The 22,948-nt window shown below is 39.7% G+C and overlaps 1 protein-coding gene across 5 annotated transcripts in view; it reads left to right on the forward strand.

Moving 5' to 3' along the window:
- SH3KBP1 (SH3 domain containing kinase binding protein 1) overlaps nucleotides 1-22,948 on the forward strand; it is a 235,083-nt gene that overhangs the window by 172,150 nt on the left and 39,985 nt on the right. For all 5 annotated transcript variants that reach the window (XM_074906362.1, XM_074906343.1, XM_074906371.1 and 2 more), the window contains one exon: nucleotides 5,854-5,948. In XM_074906362.1, coding sequence (XP_074762463.1) covers nucleotides 5,854-5,948 — 95 coding nt within the window. The remainder of the gene's footprint in view (nucleotides 1-5,853; nucleotides 5,949-22,948) is intronic.

Here is a 22,948-nt window from a genome sequence, read left to right on the forward strand (position 1 = left end):
ATAAGGATGATGCTGGGAAGGAGAATTACATGTCAACCTGGGCCCTTGGAGTCTATCAGAGAAGCTATCAGTGGGTTTATTCCTCCTTCCAAGGGACAAGAAGAGGAGTGACATAGAGAAGATGCTTATTGTTGTGTCATTATCTGTTGGAAAAGTATAGTTCAAAAATCACAGGATGTAGGCAAGGGTACTTATTTTCAAATGGGATTATACTTAGCGCAAGCTCTCTCAGTTCAGAATACATTGGGCCAGAAGCTGAACATCCTGACTTAGATCTAGCCTGAGTTGTAAAATATGCTGTAAGGTTTATCTGCTCATTCAGTTCCCTGAGCAATGCCCATTGCCTATAGCAGGTTGTTCTCCTTTGTTAGGGAGGAGCTATGAGTTTGCAGGGAGAGACTCTGTGGTCTGACAGAGTCAATTATTGCTGAATTAATAAATGAGAACTGAATAGCTCACGAGTATAATCTTTCTTTCCCCTCTAATTGTTTCCAAGATGTCTGCTGTTGGCAGTTTATTAGCAGGTATATTTTTAAGATGTCTTCAGGTCAGACGGAAAAAGAGAAGCTTCTGGAAGAACCATCTGTGATGTATAAACCCAGCCTTGGATGTCAAATGTAAAAATGAGATTTATCATCTACAGTTGAGAGATGCTTAACATCGGTATCTTGGTTTGAAGCTTCATTTTGGCTAAGCCTGTTTACCAGGCTTGTAATAGGATATATTATTTTGACCTTTAGGTTTCTGGTCATTTTTTTTCACTTGGAAAATCCCCAAATTCAGCAAGTTCCAGTGTGGTCTCTACAGTGCTGTATCTCAAATTAGTATTTCCTTTTGTCTTGTCTTCCTTCCTATCTAAACACAATTGTTGAAATTGAATGCTTCAGCATCCTCTTGTGGTATTGTGCTCTGATGAGTAAGGACAATTTTAGTACTGAAGTGACATAACCTATTAGATTCTTCTCTGCTTTTATTAATCTGATTTTAAAGGTTCATATGATTTTGAGTCCTGTTGGCTTTACTTTTACTTACTCAAATCACGTTGGTCTACCATTCCCTTAGGAGAAGTTTGAAAGCTGATTTTGTCCAGTCAGTTACATTGTTCCAAACTGTTTTGCTGATTAAGGGTACCAATTAAACTCAGACACCAGAGTGAAAAGAGCAAGCGTATTTTACTAGAAATAACTAAATAATAGAATAATACAGAAAACATACAGTAAGAAAAGACAGAATAGTGCACTTAAACAAATAGGAAAATACAGGGTAATGCATCAAATCATTTCTACCTGAGAGAGAGGGAATAGTGATTAAGAAAGATACATCAGCATTTGCATATGTTACCATCACCCAGATCCACAGTCGCTGGGGAGCCCCGGTTACAGCGAGGATTTTGGAGAGCCTATGCCATCTACATACCCAAAAATCAGCAAGCCAGAATAGCTGGCACCTTTGTTTTAAGCAGAAATACCTGGTTTCAATCTCACACTAGATTCCCCCAGAGCCTGGCCAGGGCTCAAGGGAGAAGCTAAGGGAGTTTCCCTGCTTATCTAATTGGATTATGAGCAAGGCCACACATCAGGTCACAGGGCCAGACAATGGTCTCCATGACCCTGTTGTTTTATCCACACATAAAGAAAGATAATGATATATTCAAGACAGCTACATCTTCCATACATATTTCACTAATGATTACATACTGAGTTAGCAGCTTCGGCTCAGGGCCTGTTTTTCATGCTTCAGTACTTCCAGTTTTACATCAGAATAGGTGGTTTGTTAGTATAATACCTTAGTATAATATCAGATACTTAGTATACTTACTATAATACCTATTAGCACAATGGTTATCAGTTATAAAATATACAGGATTCATCTGTAGGTCACCTCTGGCTTGGGCTTATTGTCCAAGCCTTAGCACCTCACAAACTCATCCATGCTGCTGAGACCTAGCAATGTTGCAGCATGATCCACAGGGTCCTTGTTAGGCAGATGAATGTATTGATGTAGTGTATGTCAGTGCAAATTGCACTTAAGGAGTCTGAACTTCTACTGCACCTAAACCTTGAATATTTTTCCATGGCTGTGCCTTTACCCTGTGTTCTTGTGCCAGACTTCAGAGCACAGGGTGGCCATGACCCTCCTCCAGCTCGCTCTTACGCCTCTCACAAGATTGTCTCCTGGCTCTTTGTGAACTGTACCAGTGTGTGGCTGAGTTTAAGATCTTTTTTTTGACATTTTTCTCTAGTTTAATTCCTTGTTCCTCTGCTATCGGTGTATTAAAAAAAAGATAAGAGCTTGGTCGGGAGGACAGACAGGTCATGCAAGAACAGAGTTCTTGACATCAAAACTAGAAGACAAAGATGCGCAGCCATTTGCTATGAGTGAAAAAACTATTAGTTCTTTGATTAAAGTGTTGCTGCTTTTGACAGCCACTTACTGTGAGATCCACATTCATATTTTAAAGGAAGAGTTAAAAAAAAGAAAAATAGAGAGCATTTATTTTCCTGATTATCAACTGACTTTTGTCAGATGCTGAAACCACAGGCCTCTCTCCACTCTTGTCTGTCAGGGTCTTTATCTTGAAAGATGATTCAAATTCACAGTCTTCAAATAGCAAGGGGGAGCTGAGGGAGGATTGCCTGTTACAGGACTCAGGAGACATGAGCTCCCTGGACACTTGCTATTCAAAATATTCTTTAATCTGGGATTCATCCACACCTTGGGTGAGACCTGCACTGCTGTCATCCTTTCAGAATAGTGCCATTACTGTGGTGTAATGGCTGTTCTCTGTTGATGAGCTGTGCATTGTGCTTGGCTTCCCACCTAATCTTGAGATTACAGTGTTATTGAATGAAGGAACAATGTATGTACTTGAGAATGGACATTCAAAAATGATCCTTCTTGGGTCCAGGTGGTGTTTGCCTCTGAGAACCCATCCTGGCTTCTGTTCGATGTCCCCAAAAAGAAGTACTAAGCTGTTTCCAGTAACCAGGGACTTCCCTGAGTGTGAAGCACTCAGCTTCTTAAGTACAGTATTATATCTGCATCATCTCTGTACTAATTCACTCAATCTGTTATTTAGCAAAGCTGTTTTTCAGGATGTGGATACCCTCAGAATAGGAAAAAACACCCCCATGATTATTTAAGGGAGAATACACACTGAAGTGTAAAAATGTGCTGAATCTCATGTTTCTCTTACATGCTTCTCTGCATCTACCTGACCTAGGTCAGTATGTGTCAACTTTCCACCAGCTTTTATGTAAGATGTTATTATACTGTCTTGAAGACAAGATAGTGAGCAGATGAAACATCCTAGCTGGGTCAATGAAGAGAGATCCAAACCCTTCATTCACAATGCAGTAAACTAGCAGCTAGACATCCCTTTCATCACCTGAAATCTGAGTTGTGACCCGGTGGCTCTCACATGCCCAGTTGTTTGGCAGTGTTACCAAACGTTTATTTGACAATGTTCCCTGCTCTCAGAAACAGTGAAATAGGCTTATATTTCCCTTGCTCATATTCTTTTCAAAAATCGTATTTGTTGTCTTCATCTGACTCACTTCTTTAGAGACATGAGAGGGGGTATGGTGGATTGACCCCAGCCAGCAGCTAAGATCCACCTAGCCACTTGCTCCCTCTTAGAGGAGAGAATAGGGAGAGCAAAAGCAAGAAAACTCATGGATATAGACATTTTAAAAAGTGAATGAAAGAGCAAGAAAAGAGGCAATGCAAAGGCAATCAATTACTACCTACCATGAGTAGACCAATGCGCAGCCGGTCTCCAAGCAATGGCTACCTCACAGACCAACAACCCCCAAGCCCACTCTTTTTTATTGCTGAGCAGGAGGTTATATGGCACGGAATATCCCTTTGCTCAGCTCGCATTAGGTGTCCCAGCTGTGTCCCCTCCCAGCTTCTTGCTTGGCCCTGGCCTACTTAGGGGCAGAATGGGGAAAAAAAAGAAAAGGCCTTGGCGCCGTGCAGGTATTGCTCAGCAATAGCCAAAGCATTGGTGTGTTACCAGTGCTGTTTTAGTCACAATCCAAAACATAGCACCATGTGGGCTACTGTGAAAAAAATTAACTCTATCCCAGCCAGACCCAGTACAGAGCTGGACCAGAAAACCAACTGCTAATAATCATGGATAAATTTAAATTTTTGTGTTCAGGACAATAAATCTGTGAAGCCTAAGAAATTCTTGTTTACTTGAACCAGCAGCACATAAAATTCATGCCGTTTCTGAGTGGCAGTGCGTGAACTGAAGAGCTTTCCTCTTCCCCATTAGTACTGTTTCATTTCCCAGGCTGATTGTGCTTACAGACAGCAACCCTTCACATGCATGTTATTTAAGGCTGATGTTCCTGTCACTAAACTTCAGCAGTTGGGATGCAGCTTCTGAGTCGGAGCCCTAAGTTTTGGTTTATTCATGTGAGCTTGGTGTCTGGTCTCCCATGGGTCTCAGTGGAGATCTGTCAGTGGTGTCCAGGGAGTTCAGAGTGTGATCCAGCTAATCAAATGTAGGTGTCTGCTCTTAGGGTGAAGAGCTCTCTGTCTTAGGGTGAGAGCAGCTCTCAAGGCTTCGCTCACTTTAGTGACTTGATCTTTATCAACAGCAGTGCAACCGTAGGCACTGACATTGTTGTTTTCTAACATCAGGTGCCTGAATCTGAATCCAGATATCAGGCTCAAGTAGCCTGAATCTGGAGCTGTTTGAGATACCCCAGGGTATTTTGGCTTGCCTCCAGCTGCCAGGCCAGAGGGACCTGGCTCTCCCCTAGGTTGTGCATTGTATCTGCCAACCACGTGGGTGTCTTACATACCCACAAGTGTCTGAAATGGCACTTAGTGTCTGCGCAGCTGAAATGACCTCTCTGGTGAAGCCTTAAATACCCGCAAGTGTGATAATGCAGGTTCTGCAAGTACCTGTTTCTCTGCATCAAACGTGACAGTTGACTAGAGGTAGAGGTCATCAAAACTGAGACATCTGAAGTGAGGTGAACACTTCTACAAAGTCACATGCCCTTCTACAAAAGGTCCAGTAATTTCTGTGTTTCTTTGGTCTTTTTAAACCTGCTGTCTTAGAGTATCACATATTTTTATACATTATTTAACAGCTGCAAAACGTATTCCCTTTTTATTTGTAAGGCACATCGACATACTTGTCTGTTGCACAGCAACATATTGTAAGTAACTTCTTTTTATGACAACTGCTTTTTATGATTTCTGAGTAGGAGTGCTGGCTCCTGTATTTTCCAGATGAAAGTTGAGATGATGCCCTTATTTATAGACAGTAAAGGGAAAACGGAAGAGGAAACTTTAGACTGATATTCAAACCTCTTTATGTTGAGTGTACAGAAGGTTTAGTTATTAATGCCTTTACATTTATTAATGTATTATTTATTATTTTATCATCTTTATAGGTTCAGAAACATCTCCTTTCTTGCACACCAGGGGATAGATAAGCAATGTCAACCTACTGGGTCCTTTATGCTTCCAATTTATGCAATATGGTGGAAGGCTGTACCAGAGGAACTATTGAAGCAAGTGTCAGATACAGTCTTACTCCAAGGGAAATGGTTTAAGGCAGGTTGATGTCTGGAGCAATTTTATCTGAGATAATTGTTCTAGGGGCTACAGAGCTGACTTCCTGGATAAAGTGTGTGGGAATGCTTATCAGTATGCAGTTTTTAAGGTATTTCATACTGTTTATGAAGGTCTAAAATACAAAGAGAAAGATGGCAAGAAAATAAAGCAACATGAAGAGACACTTGTGGAACATTTTATGAAGATTTTCACCCTTGGATAAGCAGTTGCTATAAAGTGAGAATTTATCACAATGAATGTTCTTCCTTTCAGCTAAGGAGTATTGCAAGGTGATATTTCCATATGAAGCACAGAATGATGATGAACTCACAATCCGAGAAGGTGATGTCGTCACACTTATCAGTAAGGTAAAAGAAATATTTTTCTCCTAAAAGCAAGGATTAAAATCGGCATCATTCAATTGCCATAAAACCCCTATTTGTGCCTTTGACAGTGTCCTTCCTCTTGTGCTTTAGAGCCGTACCTTGATAGTGTTAAGTGAAAAACAGCTCTTTAGTATACAAGTTTATACAATTAATTTTAATTTGAATCTGCTGGCAGATCTACATAAATTGTAAATTCATTTCTGTAACAAACATACAAGCCTAGAGAATAAACTGGAAGACTCAAGAAAGCAGTGTCTTTGAGCATCTCTGTTAGGTAGATGAGTTATCTTTCTTGTAGAAATTGTGAATTAGACTTTTTCTGGGTTAGGTGGAGATAATGTACCTAAATTAGCTTAATGGACTAAGTATTTATTTAAAATGTAGCCACCCTTAACATTATGATAAAACAGAAATTGAATTAAGTAATTTTAGATCTGTGTTCTTTTCTTTAAAATTACTTGAAATTAAGATTAGAAATTAAAAACCAGTGTCAGGATTTATACTAAATATCCAAAAATTATACAGTAAGATTGTGAGTAAACAGTTGGTTTTCTTTTAGAAGAGCTGTGTACCATGTTACAAATTGATTTTGTTACTTGTACATGTTACTAGAATGGATTATAGTTTAGGTGCACTTAATTTCCTGATCTTGTTTAAAGACTTCACAGTTTGTTTAAACGTTTTTGACTGCTGGACATAAGTATTTGGGGAGAAAAAGCTATGAACTAGAAGGGACTATGGATTTTGCATGATGAAGACGAATTATAATGACGTGCACAATATTGCTGATGTTGTTTGTGCTTATATGAAAGTAAAAGAATGAATTCTATAATTGATAAATTTCATAAGAAATTATTACTAGACTGCAATTTGGCACCTGGGTGGAAAAACCCCAAAACCTTGGGAAATTCATCTGGGGCAGTGTTTGCTATATACTACGCCATTTGCAATCCTAGAGGACATCTTTGTCCTGAAGAATATACATGTAACTGAGGAAAAATAATCAGACGTTTTGTAGGAAGAGAAGCTGCACATGTAAAAAATAAATTGTGTACATTAAATATCCTTTAATGACTTGCCCTCAATTACTTTTTTGTTTACCTTGTCTTGAAAACTGTTTGACTTTGCCTGTTTTTAGAATTTTTTTCTTAGAATTTTTTCTAAGAATTCTAAGAATTTTTTCTAATTCTTAAATTAGAATTTAATAGTGTCTGTGATCATGGAAATTGCTTTTAAGATGTTGTTCCTGTCCAAGCTTTATTGCCCAGGTTGGTTTAACTCTCTGAGACAGCTGGTCTTCAGTGTTCTTCAGTGTAATAAAGAGACAATTATTTCATTGATGTTTCAATATGAGATTTAATTTGCTTACTTTTTCCCATTTTCTTCTTCCTGCTGCCTCTGCCCCCACAATGGAAGGATATTTGTCTTTGATAGTAACTGAGCTAATGATTTGACTGAATTAATCAGTTTTCCCAACCGTGCAATGAGAAGTTTGTCAATATATTCTCTGTCCTTTCTACTCTCTAGCCTGATGGTATCAAGCCACCGCAGACATTTTATTCACTTTTCTTCATTTTTCTGTGGTATATCACATGTCTCTGAAAAATTACATAAAACCATGCCTCTAGAGAGTGGGGGATCTCAATGCAAAAAGGCTTGGAATTTTTCCATGGCTGCTTTTTTATGCTGTGTTTGAACTAATCTGAGATACTGAAGAAACAGTGCTTAACAAGCAGTCACTTTGCAGGTCCTTTTGTGGTTTGCAGACCTCATTGCAATCAGACTGGTGGGGTTTTTTCATCTGTTTTTAATATATAGTTTAAAAAATAAAATTCAAGTGATGTGGAATCAGGGTCCCTGCTGTAGAGTTCTGAAAACAGTGGGGTCTCCTTCATGCTCTATCATGTAATATAGTAACTCCATTTTAGTCCAAATCATCTGAAGCAGGTGTCTGTTGTAATATTTCTTTCAGTCAGCAATAACAAAGTCAGCCTCACCTTTCTGCCCACTAATGGCTTCTGCTAGAGAGTTTCCTTTTACCTGAAGTTTAAGTCACCATGCTTAGAGAGTCCTTTCCATAGCCAGTTAGTGATCCATACTAAGAGGAATTAAATAGAAATGTATGGAGTACTATTACTATGTTTTTGCTTTGCTATCAGATTACAGAGGGCTTTTTTAATCTGTTGGCAATAAATTGTTTAGCAGGGTTTGCTTTCTGTGCTGGAGAGGATTAGACAGAATATATTCTTCCCAGTTAGCTAGACCTAAAGAGAGAAGATTGTTACCTTTAAAGGAGATGTGTGTCGTAGTACTTCCTACAACCACAGATGCATTATCATAAAATAACGTATTTTGTTGAAATCACTAAAATCAGGAAGTGATATAAATTCTGGGTATGAAAAGTCCATTGCTAGGCTAATCTGTTTTCACACAGTCATATCTATAGGAATGTTGAAGACTTACAATTTTAGCTTGTACTGAATTTGCATTTAATTAAAACAACAGCATTGGTGAGAATGTGTGAAGTGGTTGAAGTAATGAGTGAGTGACACAAGACTGGGAGAGAAATCTCATGAAAATAATGTAAAATGCATTACAAGAATCTTAAAAGCATGAGGATAAGATAGGACTTGATAAGTGCTAAGAGGAAGGGAAATGACCTAAATGAGCTAAATGGTAAATTACTAGGAAAGCCTGTGTATTTGTGCACACAGATGTGAGAATATATGCGTGAGGAAGCTGTTAGTCTGATATGCATCTTAAAATGCTAAAACTTTATTTTGTCGAAAGAATTACTAAGTAGTATCAGTAAATGCAGAATTCAAAACCACCATTTTAACAGTGCCCTGCAGATAAAAGGGATGAGATTGTATCAGATCCCTCTCTTTTTTTCAGCTAAATTAGTTATAAAAGTCCCTTTGTAAAATATCTGTTTAATATACAGAACAAACATCTTTTTTCTGTCATGGCCTTTGCAGAATCTGTTTCAGGTTCTCATTCTGTTTTGATGGATGTAGAGGTCTTGAATCAAAAGCTGATCGGATCCTTCCTATAGGCCTCTATGATAAGGGAATTTGAATATCTGAGGTTTTTTATGAAATAGCCAAAGCATATTTTGAATGGATTTGCTGAATCACAAGTGACTTCCCTAGTGACTTGGAGAATGTGCTGGTAAGTTTTGTGTAAACACTGAAGTCAGTCAGTAGAGGCTGATCATTTACTAGTCAGAATGGTATGTATTCTGGGAGATATAAGGGGGAGAATGGCATTATGCGAGGATGTTAGCCAAAAATAATTGCTGATTAAACAGCATATTGAGTCATTTTTTTATAAACTGCATAGGCCAAAATCATGGAAAAGATACATGATGAGTCCAAACATGTGGTGGTAACTGTTGTTTTCTCAGAGGTTAAAATTTACCTAAAAGACTAAAAGAAAAGTAGAAACAAACTTCATATAAATGTATTGCAAAAATTTCCCTAAAAGCTTTGTCTCTCCCGATTTTCTCTAGTGAAGCAAATATCCTTGTAGATCCATAGAAGAGGTTTTATTTATTAATTACTGGAAATTAAATTGGACAAATGGTAGTACTTTAATTCCTTTGTGTAAAATATTTAAAGATAAAAAAACAGATAAAATATTGCCCAGAATTTTAAGGGAGGATAGAAAGTTCATCTTCAAGGCAATAAAACAGTAGCCGTGGTAGCTCTGCTTTGCAAAAAGGGGTCTAAGAAAAATACACCTTTGGAACAAAGGGAACAAAAAGCAAAATACAGTGATTTTACTTGTACAGTTAAGGCGATTGTTGTGCAATTTGATGATAAGATACATTCATAAGCTGAAAGGTATGAATGGCAAGAGGGCATGAGATTGACCCTGTAGGTTAGTTTTGGTAACTTTTTTAGTGTCTTCAACATGTTTCTGACAGCGTTTGGATAAGGACCAGAACACTGGTAGTGACTGCACAATGCAGCTGAAGGAGAGTGGCAAACAGATGTTTTATCATGCTCAAATATTGATTTTGGAGATTTTACTTGTAATAAGTAGAGTTGCTTTTAAGCAACAGAAGATTCACGTGACATTTACAACTGTCATCTTGAAACTATTTTAGGATTTTTCATTCCAGCACTTTTAAACATAGCTACTGTAGGCTACTTTCCAGTGTTAATAAAGACTCTTCGGGCAAATACTACAAATTTCTTAGTAGCTCTCATAAATTCTGACAAAATGCATAGGATTCTGGAGTTTTCACTGGCATACAAAAAATGGCCTCTGTGAGGAATCAATAGTACTAGCTACATAATTTCAAAGCAAATACGTCAGGTACATACTGGCAGCTGTGCACTCATTTGAAAGCAGATTCACTTGCAAGAATGTGAAAGATTTGACTGCACTGCATCAATCTACCTGAGCTCTAGGCAGTAAAGTCCACTTTGTTCCCAGGAATTAAAACAGTCTGGATCAATAAAATTAACTACTTCAGAAATCATTGCTAATTTGAAAAGCTGATAATTATGGAAAAGGATCCTTACCTGAAGCCTTACTATCAGAGTAGGTAGCAGAGGGCAGTATCAGTGGCAATTCTGGTAATTCTGAATTTACAAGGTATTGAAATTGATAGCTATCAATATATCAACTGGAATAATAACCTTGTGCTTTGCTCTGCATATCCCACCTGGCTTTCTCTCAGCATCCACCTACCTGGATGGCAAAGCCTTTCTTCTCCTGCTACAGGCTAAGAGCCAAATATGTGACATTAGTGGTAAGAATGTGTTGCACTGAAGTGATAGATGAACTTAGTAGGGGGTCCTTTCTGATTCTGCAAAAGAGTTTTCATGAGGAAGTGAGTTTCATGAGGAAGTGAGTTTCATGGGGGGCGTCCAGTCTCCTTGTGTGTTCATCAAAACTATCTGAAGGATTAATAAGGTGAAAAAGAAAGCATCAGTGAGATACAGCCTTCCAAAATCTTGTGGATGCTTTTCAAATAGTACTGGGAAATCGATGCATTGATATCATGAAAGACACAACAAGGTAACGCCTGTCACTAGTGAAAGACTTTCCTGACAAATTATCTGCTATTTAATGACAGTCCAATTTTTAGTGCTTCTGTGTTGGGGTAAAAAAGATCTATAAACCTAGTTTCTAAAAATAAGCATAATGGCAATCATTTTTTGCAAACGTAGTAATTGCTTTTGGTGTTGTTATTAATAATTTACTGTGAGTTTTGTGGTTCAAAATGCTGAACATTTGGTGATTCCCTGCCCCAAAGTACATGCCATCAAGTGGTAAGACAGAGAAGTATGTACAGGCAATTAGAACAGTATAAGGAAACAATGAAATGGAGTTCAGTCTTGCTAGTCTCTTTAATAATGTTGTGTTTTCACTGTTGCAGTGACTGCTCTGTGTGTTTGACAGTGTTAGAGTATGGTGGAATCTATCCTTACGCAGAGCGCTTAATATTTTTCAATTCTTAGGATAGTTGTTAGGCACTTCATTTCACTCTCATTGTATTTCTAGACAGTTGCCCCAAGTATGGCCTTTTTGCCAAGACAATTCTTCCAGTTTTGTCTCTTATGACACCTTTAAATGCTCATCCTGGTGCAGGACGTAATTGTCCAGAGCACTTTCTTGAGCTGAGTGATTGCCAAGGTGAACTTGGCTGGGTAGGGTTGTGAAGGAAAACAGCTGCTCCGATGGATGCAGGAGGCTCCTAAAGGGATGAAATTAGTAAGTGCTATGTACAAGAGCCTTGCCAGTGGGTTGAGGCTGTGAGCAGGGGAAGGAGCAGTAGCTGGACAGTGTGATAGAGGAGGACACTAGCTGATACTTAATTGGACATTTCACTAGGTTGTGATGTCACTAGGATAGAAATTTATCTGGTGCCTGCATTTGTTTCTGTGGGGTTTTTTTTTCATTGCTGAGTTGTTCTGTATGCTTTTAATTGCAGGTGGCACACACAAATTTTAAAGCCCTTGGTTATAGAAATATGTGGGGGAATTAGAAGAGTTTCAGTTTTTCTTTCAGTATGACCATTTGCTTGGTAGACAGTATCAATCATTTTCCATATTAAGATGAAATTTTTGGTATTTTCCACTCTATGGGTAGAAAAAGGAAGTGATAATATTTGAGGTCATTAAAAATAAAGCTAATTGGCCAAGAAAACAGAAATTTTCAAAGCAGAAGCATGGTGGCTTAAAAGAAGGGAAGAATTTAGTCATATTTCATTATAGTCATTCTGGTAATTTTGATTTTCATTGATAGCTAAAAGCTTTTATCTCATTTTCAGAAATGAGTCTATTAATATAACAATATAAAAAAAATTAGGTTATGCAAGGGAAAGTGTAATCTGGTTTAATAACAGATAAAAATGGGTTTCTGTCAGAGCAACACAGTGGATTTTTGTTGACACTAAATATTTGGTCATGCAGATGCCCCTATTTGGGGTTTTAATACAAGATATTTTGAGCATTTGCAACTTCTGCAACAATGTTGCATATAGAAACTGAAAGAAATACAGTAAGTAAACATCAAATAATGTCCAGCTTGCTTTAAGAAAGCTTTTATGATGTTTTCTGTTTAAAGAATAGCATGTAAGCAATAAAGGCACTTAACTGCTTGCCTTTGGAAATGAATAGGTTTTCCCCTCAGAGAGAACAATACCATAAAGGGTCTTGGTGCATGCCCTTTTCTCTCCTGAGATAACCATGAATTATTCAACACATCTTTGGCCAGACCTAATAGCCATACCTAATCTGCTTTCTATGTTCTTGCCCCCTACATTGTGCTCAGCACCAGTTCTTCCCCCAAGACATCCCACCTCCTTAGCTGATTGAGAAACCTGCTCATACCAAAGTTGCTGATTTCATACAAGAAATTATTTTGCGAAGTGGCCATGCTGAGGGTGCAGTTTTACATGATTGATAGTAGGTGGCTGCTGAAAGGGGTGGTTCTGCTCCTGCCCTTTTGCCTTGCATCTGCCAACGTTGCCACAGGCCATGCAGGGATATGTGAGTAGGGAAGGGTGATACAAGGAGCAGGACTGCCTCTTCAGTCAGCAGCCTGCCGAGAGACTGGCTTAGCAGTAGGGTCACTATTCCCTGACCTGAAACCTTCCTCTGAAGGTTTTGACCCCATGGAAATGAGAAGATTTGGATTTTTGTGGGGTTTTAAGCCACAGTGCCGTGTGGGGTGGTAGCTGGAGTAGGTCCCGCAGAACGAGATGCTTTTGGCACGCTGCTAATGTGTGTGGCAAGTGCTTGGGGGTAAAATTTGTGTCACTCGATAGGATCATGACTGTTTCCTCATGTAAGTGACATAAAGCCGTTATATAAAACTTGTGGGGACGCTGATGATCAAATAAATATGTTCATTTTCTAAAATTATGTGATACATTTGGTAAGTTATAGGGAAAACAGACTGTGAGTAATTGTCCTTTCATTTTTCTTCTTGTCTAGACCTTGTCCTTGGCCAAGACTTTTAAATGTTTATAAATAAATTTTTAACACTTATTCATATCTTGCAGCATTTCTTGGCTGCTGTGGTTGGCAATGGGGCGTTAAGTAAGGTCTGTGTAGAGATAAAACCTGACAATATGTTTAATAAGGTATCAGGTGCAGCTCACATTTCACTGGTATCTTTAGAAACATTACTGAAACACTAATGTTTGAGTGGAGCATTTAAATAAATTGTGTATACAGGGGAGAGGGGAGCAGCTAGCACTTAAATGTTCTTCTTGTTAGTATATTTATATATTATTTTTTTAAGTATGCACTGAAGTTCTCTTTTCCTGTTCTTGTTATCACTGATAATAGTGCTACAGCAGTGCTTTCAGAGGAGGGGATTCTGTTGTTCCTGGGAAGTCCCAAGTTTGAATTTTGACAAATGGAAGGTCATGCCACACTAAGCAGGTGAAGTTGTAGGATCTCCCATGCATGCAGTGCTTCAAGATTTGCATTATTTGAAAAGAGTTGGGTTTATTTCTAAGTATGTTTAATACAGCCAAGATAATCTAAAAAGGTGACATTTTAAGATAAAAAAGGAAAGATTTTTTTCTGCCTCTGCTTACAAAAGATATGACTGAAATGCTGAGGTGTCTGGAAAACTGTGATTATTAAGCTCACAATGTGGGCATTAGGCTCACTGCTTAGCTTCATCCTTTCTTTTATCCTGAATATTAGGTTCACCTGCTGGTTTGATGGTATTATCTGAAGTCCAACCTTTTTGGGGTAGGGAGAGCTATTTAAAGGGAAACTAAAAATGCACATATAGTGCCAAGTAATTAGTAATTGTAATTAGAACCCGGGTCCTAAGATGTCTGTGATCTAAGTAGTAATAGCATTAAATAATCCTTCAAATGTTTTGTTCTATGTTTTTATAATCTTTCTAAATACAAAAACTCTAATTATGTAAATATTGTATCTTGGATCATCAGAGGCATAAATTATGTCAGTTACTAGCACTATCTTTCATTTTTGTGTTGGCTAATTTGGTTTTAATTTGAATATTGAACTGCTAGAGTTTTATGACATGGAACATATTTATTTCTCCATGATATTCTGCTGACTAAACATTGCAAGTGAAGTGAATCTCCAGAAGAGATTGTTTTGTTCAATGAGCAACATAATTTTTCCTGTTTGTACAAATATTTCATGAAAGCATTTCAGCTTCATTACCGATTAAACTATTTAGTCACAGAGTGTAAAGTCAAAAGGTTAGATCTAGCCTGAAACAGATTTAACAGACAAAATGTATCTGGTCTGCTAGATCCTCTACTCTAACATCTTGGGTACTGTAGGTCAGTCATTATTCTCAGCCAGTTTCTTTTCTGAAGGGCCCAATAACCTGGACCAATTCTTGAACAGACTGTGTCTTCTGGAGAGAGGTATTTTCTTGTTGTGCCTTCCAGTAAAAAACACTGTCTGGAAAGAGTAGTGTAACCACAGCTGAAATAATGTCTGATTTCTGACAGTCTCCCATTTCCTTCCATAGAGTGTTGTTAGTAAAACCTTGGAGCTTATGGATAAAGAAAAATTTAACTCTTTGACTTCTTAAGCATTAAAAGATGCAACTGGTGTTATCAGATATATGTCCCTATGGCTTGGGCATGAGAGCTGACAGGAGCTGGGAAGGATCTGTGCAGAATTTGGGGCTTTTGGGACATAGGCTGAGGTCCTGAGCAGGATAAATCCCTGGGTTCAGGGCCAAACAGAGCCAGTCTGGGAGGTTTCCTCTCATACTTTTCTTTCAGTATTTCATAATCTATGAGTACTTGCAAGAAGGTATATGTATGGGGAAAACAGGTGTTCTCCAGGACTGCCTCAGAAGACTAATTTATTGTCTATGGTACTCTCTTTTATCTAAGTGATCTTGGATTAGGTAGTTGTTGAGAGATTCATTATACTTTATTGCCAGATTTTAAAATTATGTTTCTGCTGAGGAGTACTTGATTACTAAGTAGATGCTTTAAATAACAGCCATTTTCTTCAAAAGTATTTGAAAAATTTTGCACTATACTGTAAGGTCTCAATCCCAATAACTAAGTTTAGGAAGTAACAAAGCTTGATCATTTTGAATACAGGCTTAGGTAGCACAAGGTGGGTATAATGTATGCTGCTGGAGAGATGCTTTCCTTCATCCATAGGTATTTTATCAAGCTTTGTAAGAATTTATGAAGACTCTAAAATTGTTTTCTGACTTTTAAAATAAAATTGAATTTTGAGAATATGCCTTGGTTTCAGCATCATGATACTGAATGTAGTAAGAAATTTTAAAGAAACATTCCTGAATATTACTAAACTGCTTTTTTCACCTAGCTTTAACGTGATTTTGTTGTTTTCCCACAATGACAAGGTTGTATTAATGAAAATCTGACATGGTGTGAGGTCAGGTTTTGTTTAGTTCATTACAAAGTTACTAAAATAATACTGATCTTTGACACCTAACCATATATTTAAATCAAGGCAGTTACTCAATAACAGGGTAAAAAAAAGTAGAAATTTCCCCATACATTATTGGTTTTGCTCAGTGATGTTATACACCAAATTTAAAAATCCCAGACCCTGTCCTGTGGCCTTCTCCAGCATTTGTGAGAGTTGGGACCTCTTGGCCCAAGCGCTGCAGTTGAGCCTGCAGTGCTTCCGCACAGGTGCACTGCATGGTGTGCTGAATGACAGAGCACTTGTCCTTCAGATTTGTCTTTCTATGAGGCCTTTAATCCCCAAATTCAGAAGCCTTTATGTATTACCTATATCTCTGCGTGTATGGTTGATATCTTGAAAAGTGCCGTAGACACATTTGTTCACATTAAAGCTGGTTTGTTTTTCTTTAAATTATGAGGTTGGCTATCAGTTGTTGAAAGACTGCTACAGACATGCTAACAGTGAGGGTAGTAGCAATTTAATGTCTTGCTGCCAGCATAGCGGAGTTCACAGAATCACAGAATCGTCTAGGTTGGAAAAGACATTGAAGATCATCCAGTCCAACCATTAACCTAACACTGACAGTTCCCAACTACACCATAATCCCTCAGCGCTATGTCAACCCGACTCTTAAGCATCTCCAGGGATGGGGACTCCACCACCTCCCTGGGCAGCCCATTCCAACGCCTGACAACCCCTTCTGGAAAGAAATGCTTCCTGATATCTAGTCTAAACCTTCCCTGGTGCAGTTTGAGGCCATTCCCTCTTGTCCTGTTGCTTGTTACTTGGTTCAGGAGACTCATCCCCAGCTCTCTGCAACCTCTTTTCCGGTAGCTGTAGAGGGCGATGAGGTCTCCCCTCAGCCTCCTCTTCTCCAGACTAAACACCCCCAGTTCCCTCAGCCGCTCCCCGTACGACCTGTGCTCCAGAGCCTGCACCAGCTTCGTTGCCCTTCTCTGGACACGCTCGAGTCATTCAATGACCTTTTTGTAGTGAGGGGCCCAAAACTGAACACAGGAATCAAGGTGCTGCCTCACCAGTGCTGAGTACAGGGATAAGATCCCTTCCCTGTCCCTGCTGGCCACGCTATTGCTGACACAAGCCAGGATGCCATTGGCCTTCTTGGCCACCTGGGCACACTGCTGGCTCCTGTTCAGCCGGCTGTCAATCAACACCCCCAGGTCCCTCTCTGTGGCCCAAGGGCAGCCCCCGGCATTTGTCCTTAGTGAAACTTCTCCAGTTGGGCTCAGCCCATCGCTCCAGCCTGTCCAGTTCTCTCTGCAGAGCCTCCCTACCCTCAAGCACATCAACACTCCCACCCAACTTGGTGTCATCTGCAAACTGACTGAGGGTGCACTCGATCCCCTCGTCTAGATCATCAATAAAGATGTTAAACAGGAGTGGCCCCAACGCTGAGCCCTGGGGGACACCACTCGCGACCGGCCGCCAACCAGATTTAACTCCGTTCACCACAACTCTCTGGGCCTGGCCATCCAGACGGTTTTTTACCCAGCAAAGCGTGTGCCCATCCAAGCCATGAGCAGCCAGTTTCACCAGGAGAACGCCGTGGGAAACTGTGTCAAAGACCTTCCTAAAGTCAAGGTAAACAACATCCACAGCCTTTCCCTCATCCAATAAGCAGGTTGCCCTGTAGTAGAAGGAGATCAGGTTTGTCAAGCAGGACCTGCCTTTCATAAACCCCTGCTGACTGGGCCTGATCATCTGGTTGTCCCATATGTGCTGTGTGATGGTACTCAGCATGAGCTGCTCCATCAGCTTCCCGGGCACCAATGTCAAGCTGACAGGCCTGTAATTTCCTGGATCATCTTTCCTACCCTTCTTATAGATGGGTGTCACATTGGCCAATTTCCAATCAGTCGGCACCTCCCCAGTTAGCCAGGACTGCTGGTAAATGATGGAAAGCAGCTTTGTGAGCACCCCAGCCAGCTCCTTCAGCACCCTCGGGTGTATCCCATCCAGTCCCACAGACCTGCATGTGTCTATGTGATGCAGTAGGTCACTATCTCCTGCGGAGGGTTCGTTTTCCCAGTCTCTGTCTTCTGGTTGAGGAGGCTGGATTCCCTTAGTACAACTGGTCTCGCTATTAAAGACTGAGGCAAAGAAGGCATTAAGGACCTCAGCCTTCTCCTCATCACTTGTTACCGTGTTTCCCCCTGCATCTCCCTGGTCTTTTTTTTTTGCTACTGACATAGAAACATTTCTTGTTGTCCTTGATTGCTGAAGACAGATTGATTTCCAGCTGGGCTTTAGACCTCCTGATTTCCACCCTGCATAGCCTCACAGCCTCTTTGTAATCACTGTGAGTGGCTAGCCCCTTCTTCCAAAGGCTGTTAACTCTCCTTTTCTCCCTGAGTTGCAGCCAAATCTCCATGTTTAGCCAGGGTGGTCTTCTCTGTTGCCGGCTTCTCCTGCAGCACCTGGGCACCGCCTGCTCCTGAGCCATTAACACTTCCTTCTTAAAGAGTGCCCAGTCTTCCTGGACCCCTGTACACTTCAGGACAGTCTCCAAAGGGATCCTGTCAAGCAGGTGCCTAAACAAGACAAAGTCAGCCCTTTTGAAGTCCAGGATGTCAATTCTGCTTCCTCCTCTCCTGGCCTCTCAAAGAATAGAGAACTCTTATTTTGTGATTGCTGTGCCCTTGTCATCCTCCAACTGCCACATCATCCACCAGTCCTTCTTAGTTCACAAAGAGGAGATCCAGCAGGGCACCTACTCTGGTCGGTTCACTCACCAGCTGTGTCAGGAAGTTATCTGCCACATTCCAGGAATCTCCAGGACTGGTCCCGCTCTGCTGTGTTGTATTTCCAGCAGATGTCTGGGAAGTTAAAGTCTCCCACAAGAACAAGTACAAGCATTTGTGAGATTTTTCCTAAATGCCTATAGAATATTTCATTCACCTCTCTGTCCTGGATGGGTGGCCTATAGTAGACTCCTACTACAACATCTGCCCTGTTGGCCTTCCCCCAGATTCTAACACAAAGACACTCCACCCTGTCTTCACTACATGAAAGCTCTTAGTGCAAGTGTAAGAGGTATGCATGGCTTTCTGAATAATGTGATTTTACCGGCTCAACATTCTTCTGAATGAGAACCAACTTTACAAGGGCACAAGGTAAGCAGACATTTGATGAATACAACTGCCAACTGCTGGGATTTTTTTTTTTTTAATTATAGAAGGAACTGCGTATTCTAGTGGAGATTTCTGTGAAAATGTGTTATCCTACCAAGAAAATTTCACTTTTTCAAACCCTGCACCATTACAGTATATCTCAATACTCTGAATAGTCTGAATTTTTACTTTGTAAATTTAGCTTGCTAGTTGTATATTTTACATTTAGTAATCTCTAAATCTTAAATTAAAAAGATAATTCTCATAGACCAGTTTTTTTAGGATGTAAATGATGACTATGCATCATGAGCATAAAACTTGTTATCCAAGAGTACGCATTCCAGAATATGTGCTTTGCAGCTACCTTTCCTGATGACCTGCTTGTTCTTGTTCTTGACATTGCCTTCTATTCTAGCTATAATGATGACATCTGGATGGTGAAATGTTTCTGTATCAAAAACTTTTAATCAGGAAAGCTAAAAATTGAGCAGTTATGGGTTGATGTTAAAACCATGGCTTCATATTTTAGCAGTATTACAAAGTAGCAGCATGTTGAGAGGACCAGCCCATGCAGTGATCAGCTCCCTCAGAAAAACAGAAGTTGTATTTATAGATGAGAAGATTGGCCTCTTCAAGGGTTTACACATCTGCCGTTACAGTCACGGATAGAAGAGAAAATAAATACATAGCTTGTTACTTGCTTTGGGACCTTGGGGAATAGGAAGAACTTCTCATTTACTTTTACCAACAAAAGCCTTCTGCTTTTCTAGGGGCAGCTTGGAAGGTAGGTTAGGGAGGGGAGAGATGAATTGGTGCCACAGCCCTCTCTGAAACGGTCAGTTCTAAAGGCAGCAAGGGATGAGGGTGCGGGTGCTGCCTTGAAGGCCTGGTTGCTTTGGAGGAAAAGGCAGGAAACATCTTTGTCCCTAAAATAAATGGAAAACATGGCTGAAGCAGTGGATATTACCTGCCATAAAACTGTTCCTGCATCTTTTGCAACCTTTTGTTACGCCCCTTGTGTGCAAGCTGTGGCGGTGCTGTGCTTCATGGAGTGACTGAATAGGTTATTTAGGCAGGCCCTACCAGCCTTGCTCAGGTGCTCTCAGGTTTTCCATCTATTTTGGTAAGCTGCAGAAGTTGCTCAGTTTTTGGTAGATTCCCAGTGAGTATCAGATGGCTGCTGATGCTGGAGAGAGCAATCTTGAGTGCATTTGCAGCTGGCTTCAGCGATGATCTTGATACAAGCCCAGTGGGTTCCTGAACACAGACAAGAGAAAAATTATAATTGTAACTGAATGGAGAGCCAAGTAGCTACTGTTTTTTATTTAAGTGATTAAGAACAGTCTCGTACTACATAGTAACTCTCCTGTAAGTGGCTTGAAGGTAAAAAAAAAAGTAAAATAATGCATAGTAATTGGAAGAAAGCATAGATTGGTGCCTGTCCGACATGTAAATTATAGTAATCTTCACTGATTTTTAGAAAAATAATGGAAAAAATCCACATCATGAGTTTTTATTATAAATATGTTCACAACCAGAAGTGCTGCTTTCCATTTTCAGAGAAAGTGTTGGTTGCCTTTGTGATCCTTTCATCCAGCTAAGTCCTAGAGTGCAAGTAGTAGTGTGGGCTAGAAATAAACCTATCTGTAATAACCAAGCCTGTTTTTTAAGAGAAAACACTTTTTATGAAGTAAAAACCCCCTCTGTCTTTGGAGTATGTGTAACTTTTGCCTGCTTGGAGCAGAGGGAAAGGTTGTGAAGTCATGAGCTTTTTCGGGATGGAGAGTTCATTCATGTTTGCATGACCGGGCAATCTATCATCATCAGGCTCATAGCTGGGATACAGCTTGGCATGAGAGAGATGTCACCTGCCAGGTGTGAACTTGCATCTTTTAATTTTGTTGTCTTTAATGTGGTATCAGTTAGTAAAGTGAAGACCGAGTTAGCAAGGGACTGACTGACAGCTCTGCCTTACCAACCTCCATTGTCATCTCTTTTACCGCCAAAGAAAACCAGTGATGGTGTTTGACTGAAGAGAAGTTTGTGTTCTTGTCTTGCGACCAGCTGTACTCCTAGGCTGGGAAGATGACTAGGGCTAGCATCTTGTCAGTAGTGTCTGTCTAGGTAGAGCTGCTTCTGTGCTTCTGAGTGGAGTATTTGTAAGACTACGTAGTGTAAGGCACCTTATGCTGGAGCTTTTTGTTCAGTCTCCGCCACAGTCTGCCTTTTTACAGTTGGATTGAGAGCACTGAGGGAAGGAACGGCACGATGTTTGTTCTAATATCAGAGCAGCAGTTTTGCTGCTAAGGAAAACTATTAATATAGGATACTGTGTGCATAAGAGACCAAGCAACGTTGTGATTCTTTCACCCAGAAGAGGAGGAAGCACGACTTGGGTGTTCTTTGACTTTTCTTAGCCAATATGAGAGTGACTATAGGATCACTGCAGCTGCTGAAAGGAAACTAAGCCATGATCTTATACTGTCAACCCTACTTAAGTATTTCACTGTATTTCATTACATTCAGTAACACTATGAAAAATCTGGTGCTCCAAATGGAAACTTTCTTTGCCCGTATTTTAAAATATCTTTGCACGATTTTTATCTGGTCTCTCTAGTCATGCATCTATCTCTCTTTCCCCACCCCCACCCCCTCTTTTAGTCACCACAGACAAGTTTCAGAGTGAAACTGTGTTCTTATCTTTCTTATCGTTGGTTTAGGGTTTGTGTTTTATTTTCTTCTTTTCTGTTGTTTTAATATTCCCTTCTGCAAAATGTCTGTTTTTTCCAGATGATTCCCTCCTACAATTTTCTTCACAGCTTGACTGTCTCACTTCTAATTACATGAAGGATGGTTCTCTCCCTCTTATTCTTTGTCAATAAGAGGACTGGTGTTTTTTAGTTCACCTGTGTATACCCTTAAAATTGTTGGCAACATGTTGACAAAAGCTAGTTGTATTCTTGTTTTCTGGTAGTTGCCATTTCTCCCATGCTTGCTCTTTCATCTTACAGTATTTTTCTTACTTACGTAAGAATTCCAGCTCAGGTTGGCATTTTAGTACCTTATGCTTTGTGTAATATTTATTTCTTATAAAGTTTTAAGAATTTTTAAAGTTTTATATTTTCTTATAAAGTTTATTCCTCAGTACCTCTGTCTTTCTCATCAGTATGTTTTGCCCAATTCCTTACCCTAATACTTATCACCAAATTAATGTTGCTAATAAATCCGGTGTATTGAGTTTATTACCAGTTATTTGGGACCTGCTGAGCTTGGAATTAGAATGGAAGTTCATTCCACCATAGAAGAGCTTTTCAATCCTCCTTTCATTTTGCCTCGCCTCCCTCCCTTTACTCTGTTCTCTAAAAAGTAATTTGAATTAAATTCATCAGAGACACAATTTTGGAACAAAACTACTTCACTGGAAATGAGGATAAAACCAAGATTTGTGTTTCAATGAGAAAATGCTAAAGTTTCCCTCTAGATTTTTTTTTTTCTCTATTTCATGAATCTGCCTCTGCCTGAACAGTGAAAACAGGCTTGGCGATCTTTTTGAATATTGATACTGGATTGTAATAGCTTGAGACCTTTTGTATAAAATCTGCATATTGAAATTACAGCCATTTTGCTGACCTTCAACACATGAAGATATATTAAAAAAGACAATATGATTAGGATTACATGGCTGATGGAGATCTAGGAGTACTGGAGTAGCTTTAGCTCAATGTTCACAGGCAACCACATTGTTTTAATCATGTTGCCTTGATTGTGCTTCATAGCTCTGTCATTTGTTAGTGTTTGAGGCAGCTTGTGCAGCTGTAACTCAGGTGTCCTTGTGTGGTGGTCTGTCTCATAATGAAGATGTACCTGCTGCCCACATTGTACATGGGCTTCCAGAGGTTGCTAAAGCATAGCAAGCCTGCAGTTGTGAGTAGTA

This window comes from Athene noctua, chromosome 1 (genome assembly GCF_965140245.1).
Source record: "Athene noctua chromosome 1, bAthNoc1.hap1.1, whole genome shotgun sequence".
NCBI lineage: Eukaryota > Metazoa > Chordata > Aves > Strigiformes > Strigidae > Athene > Athene noctua.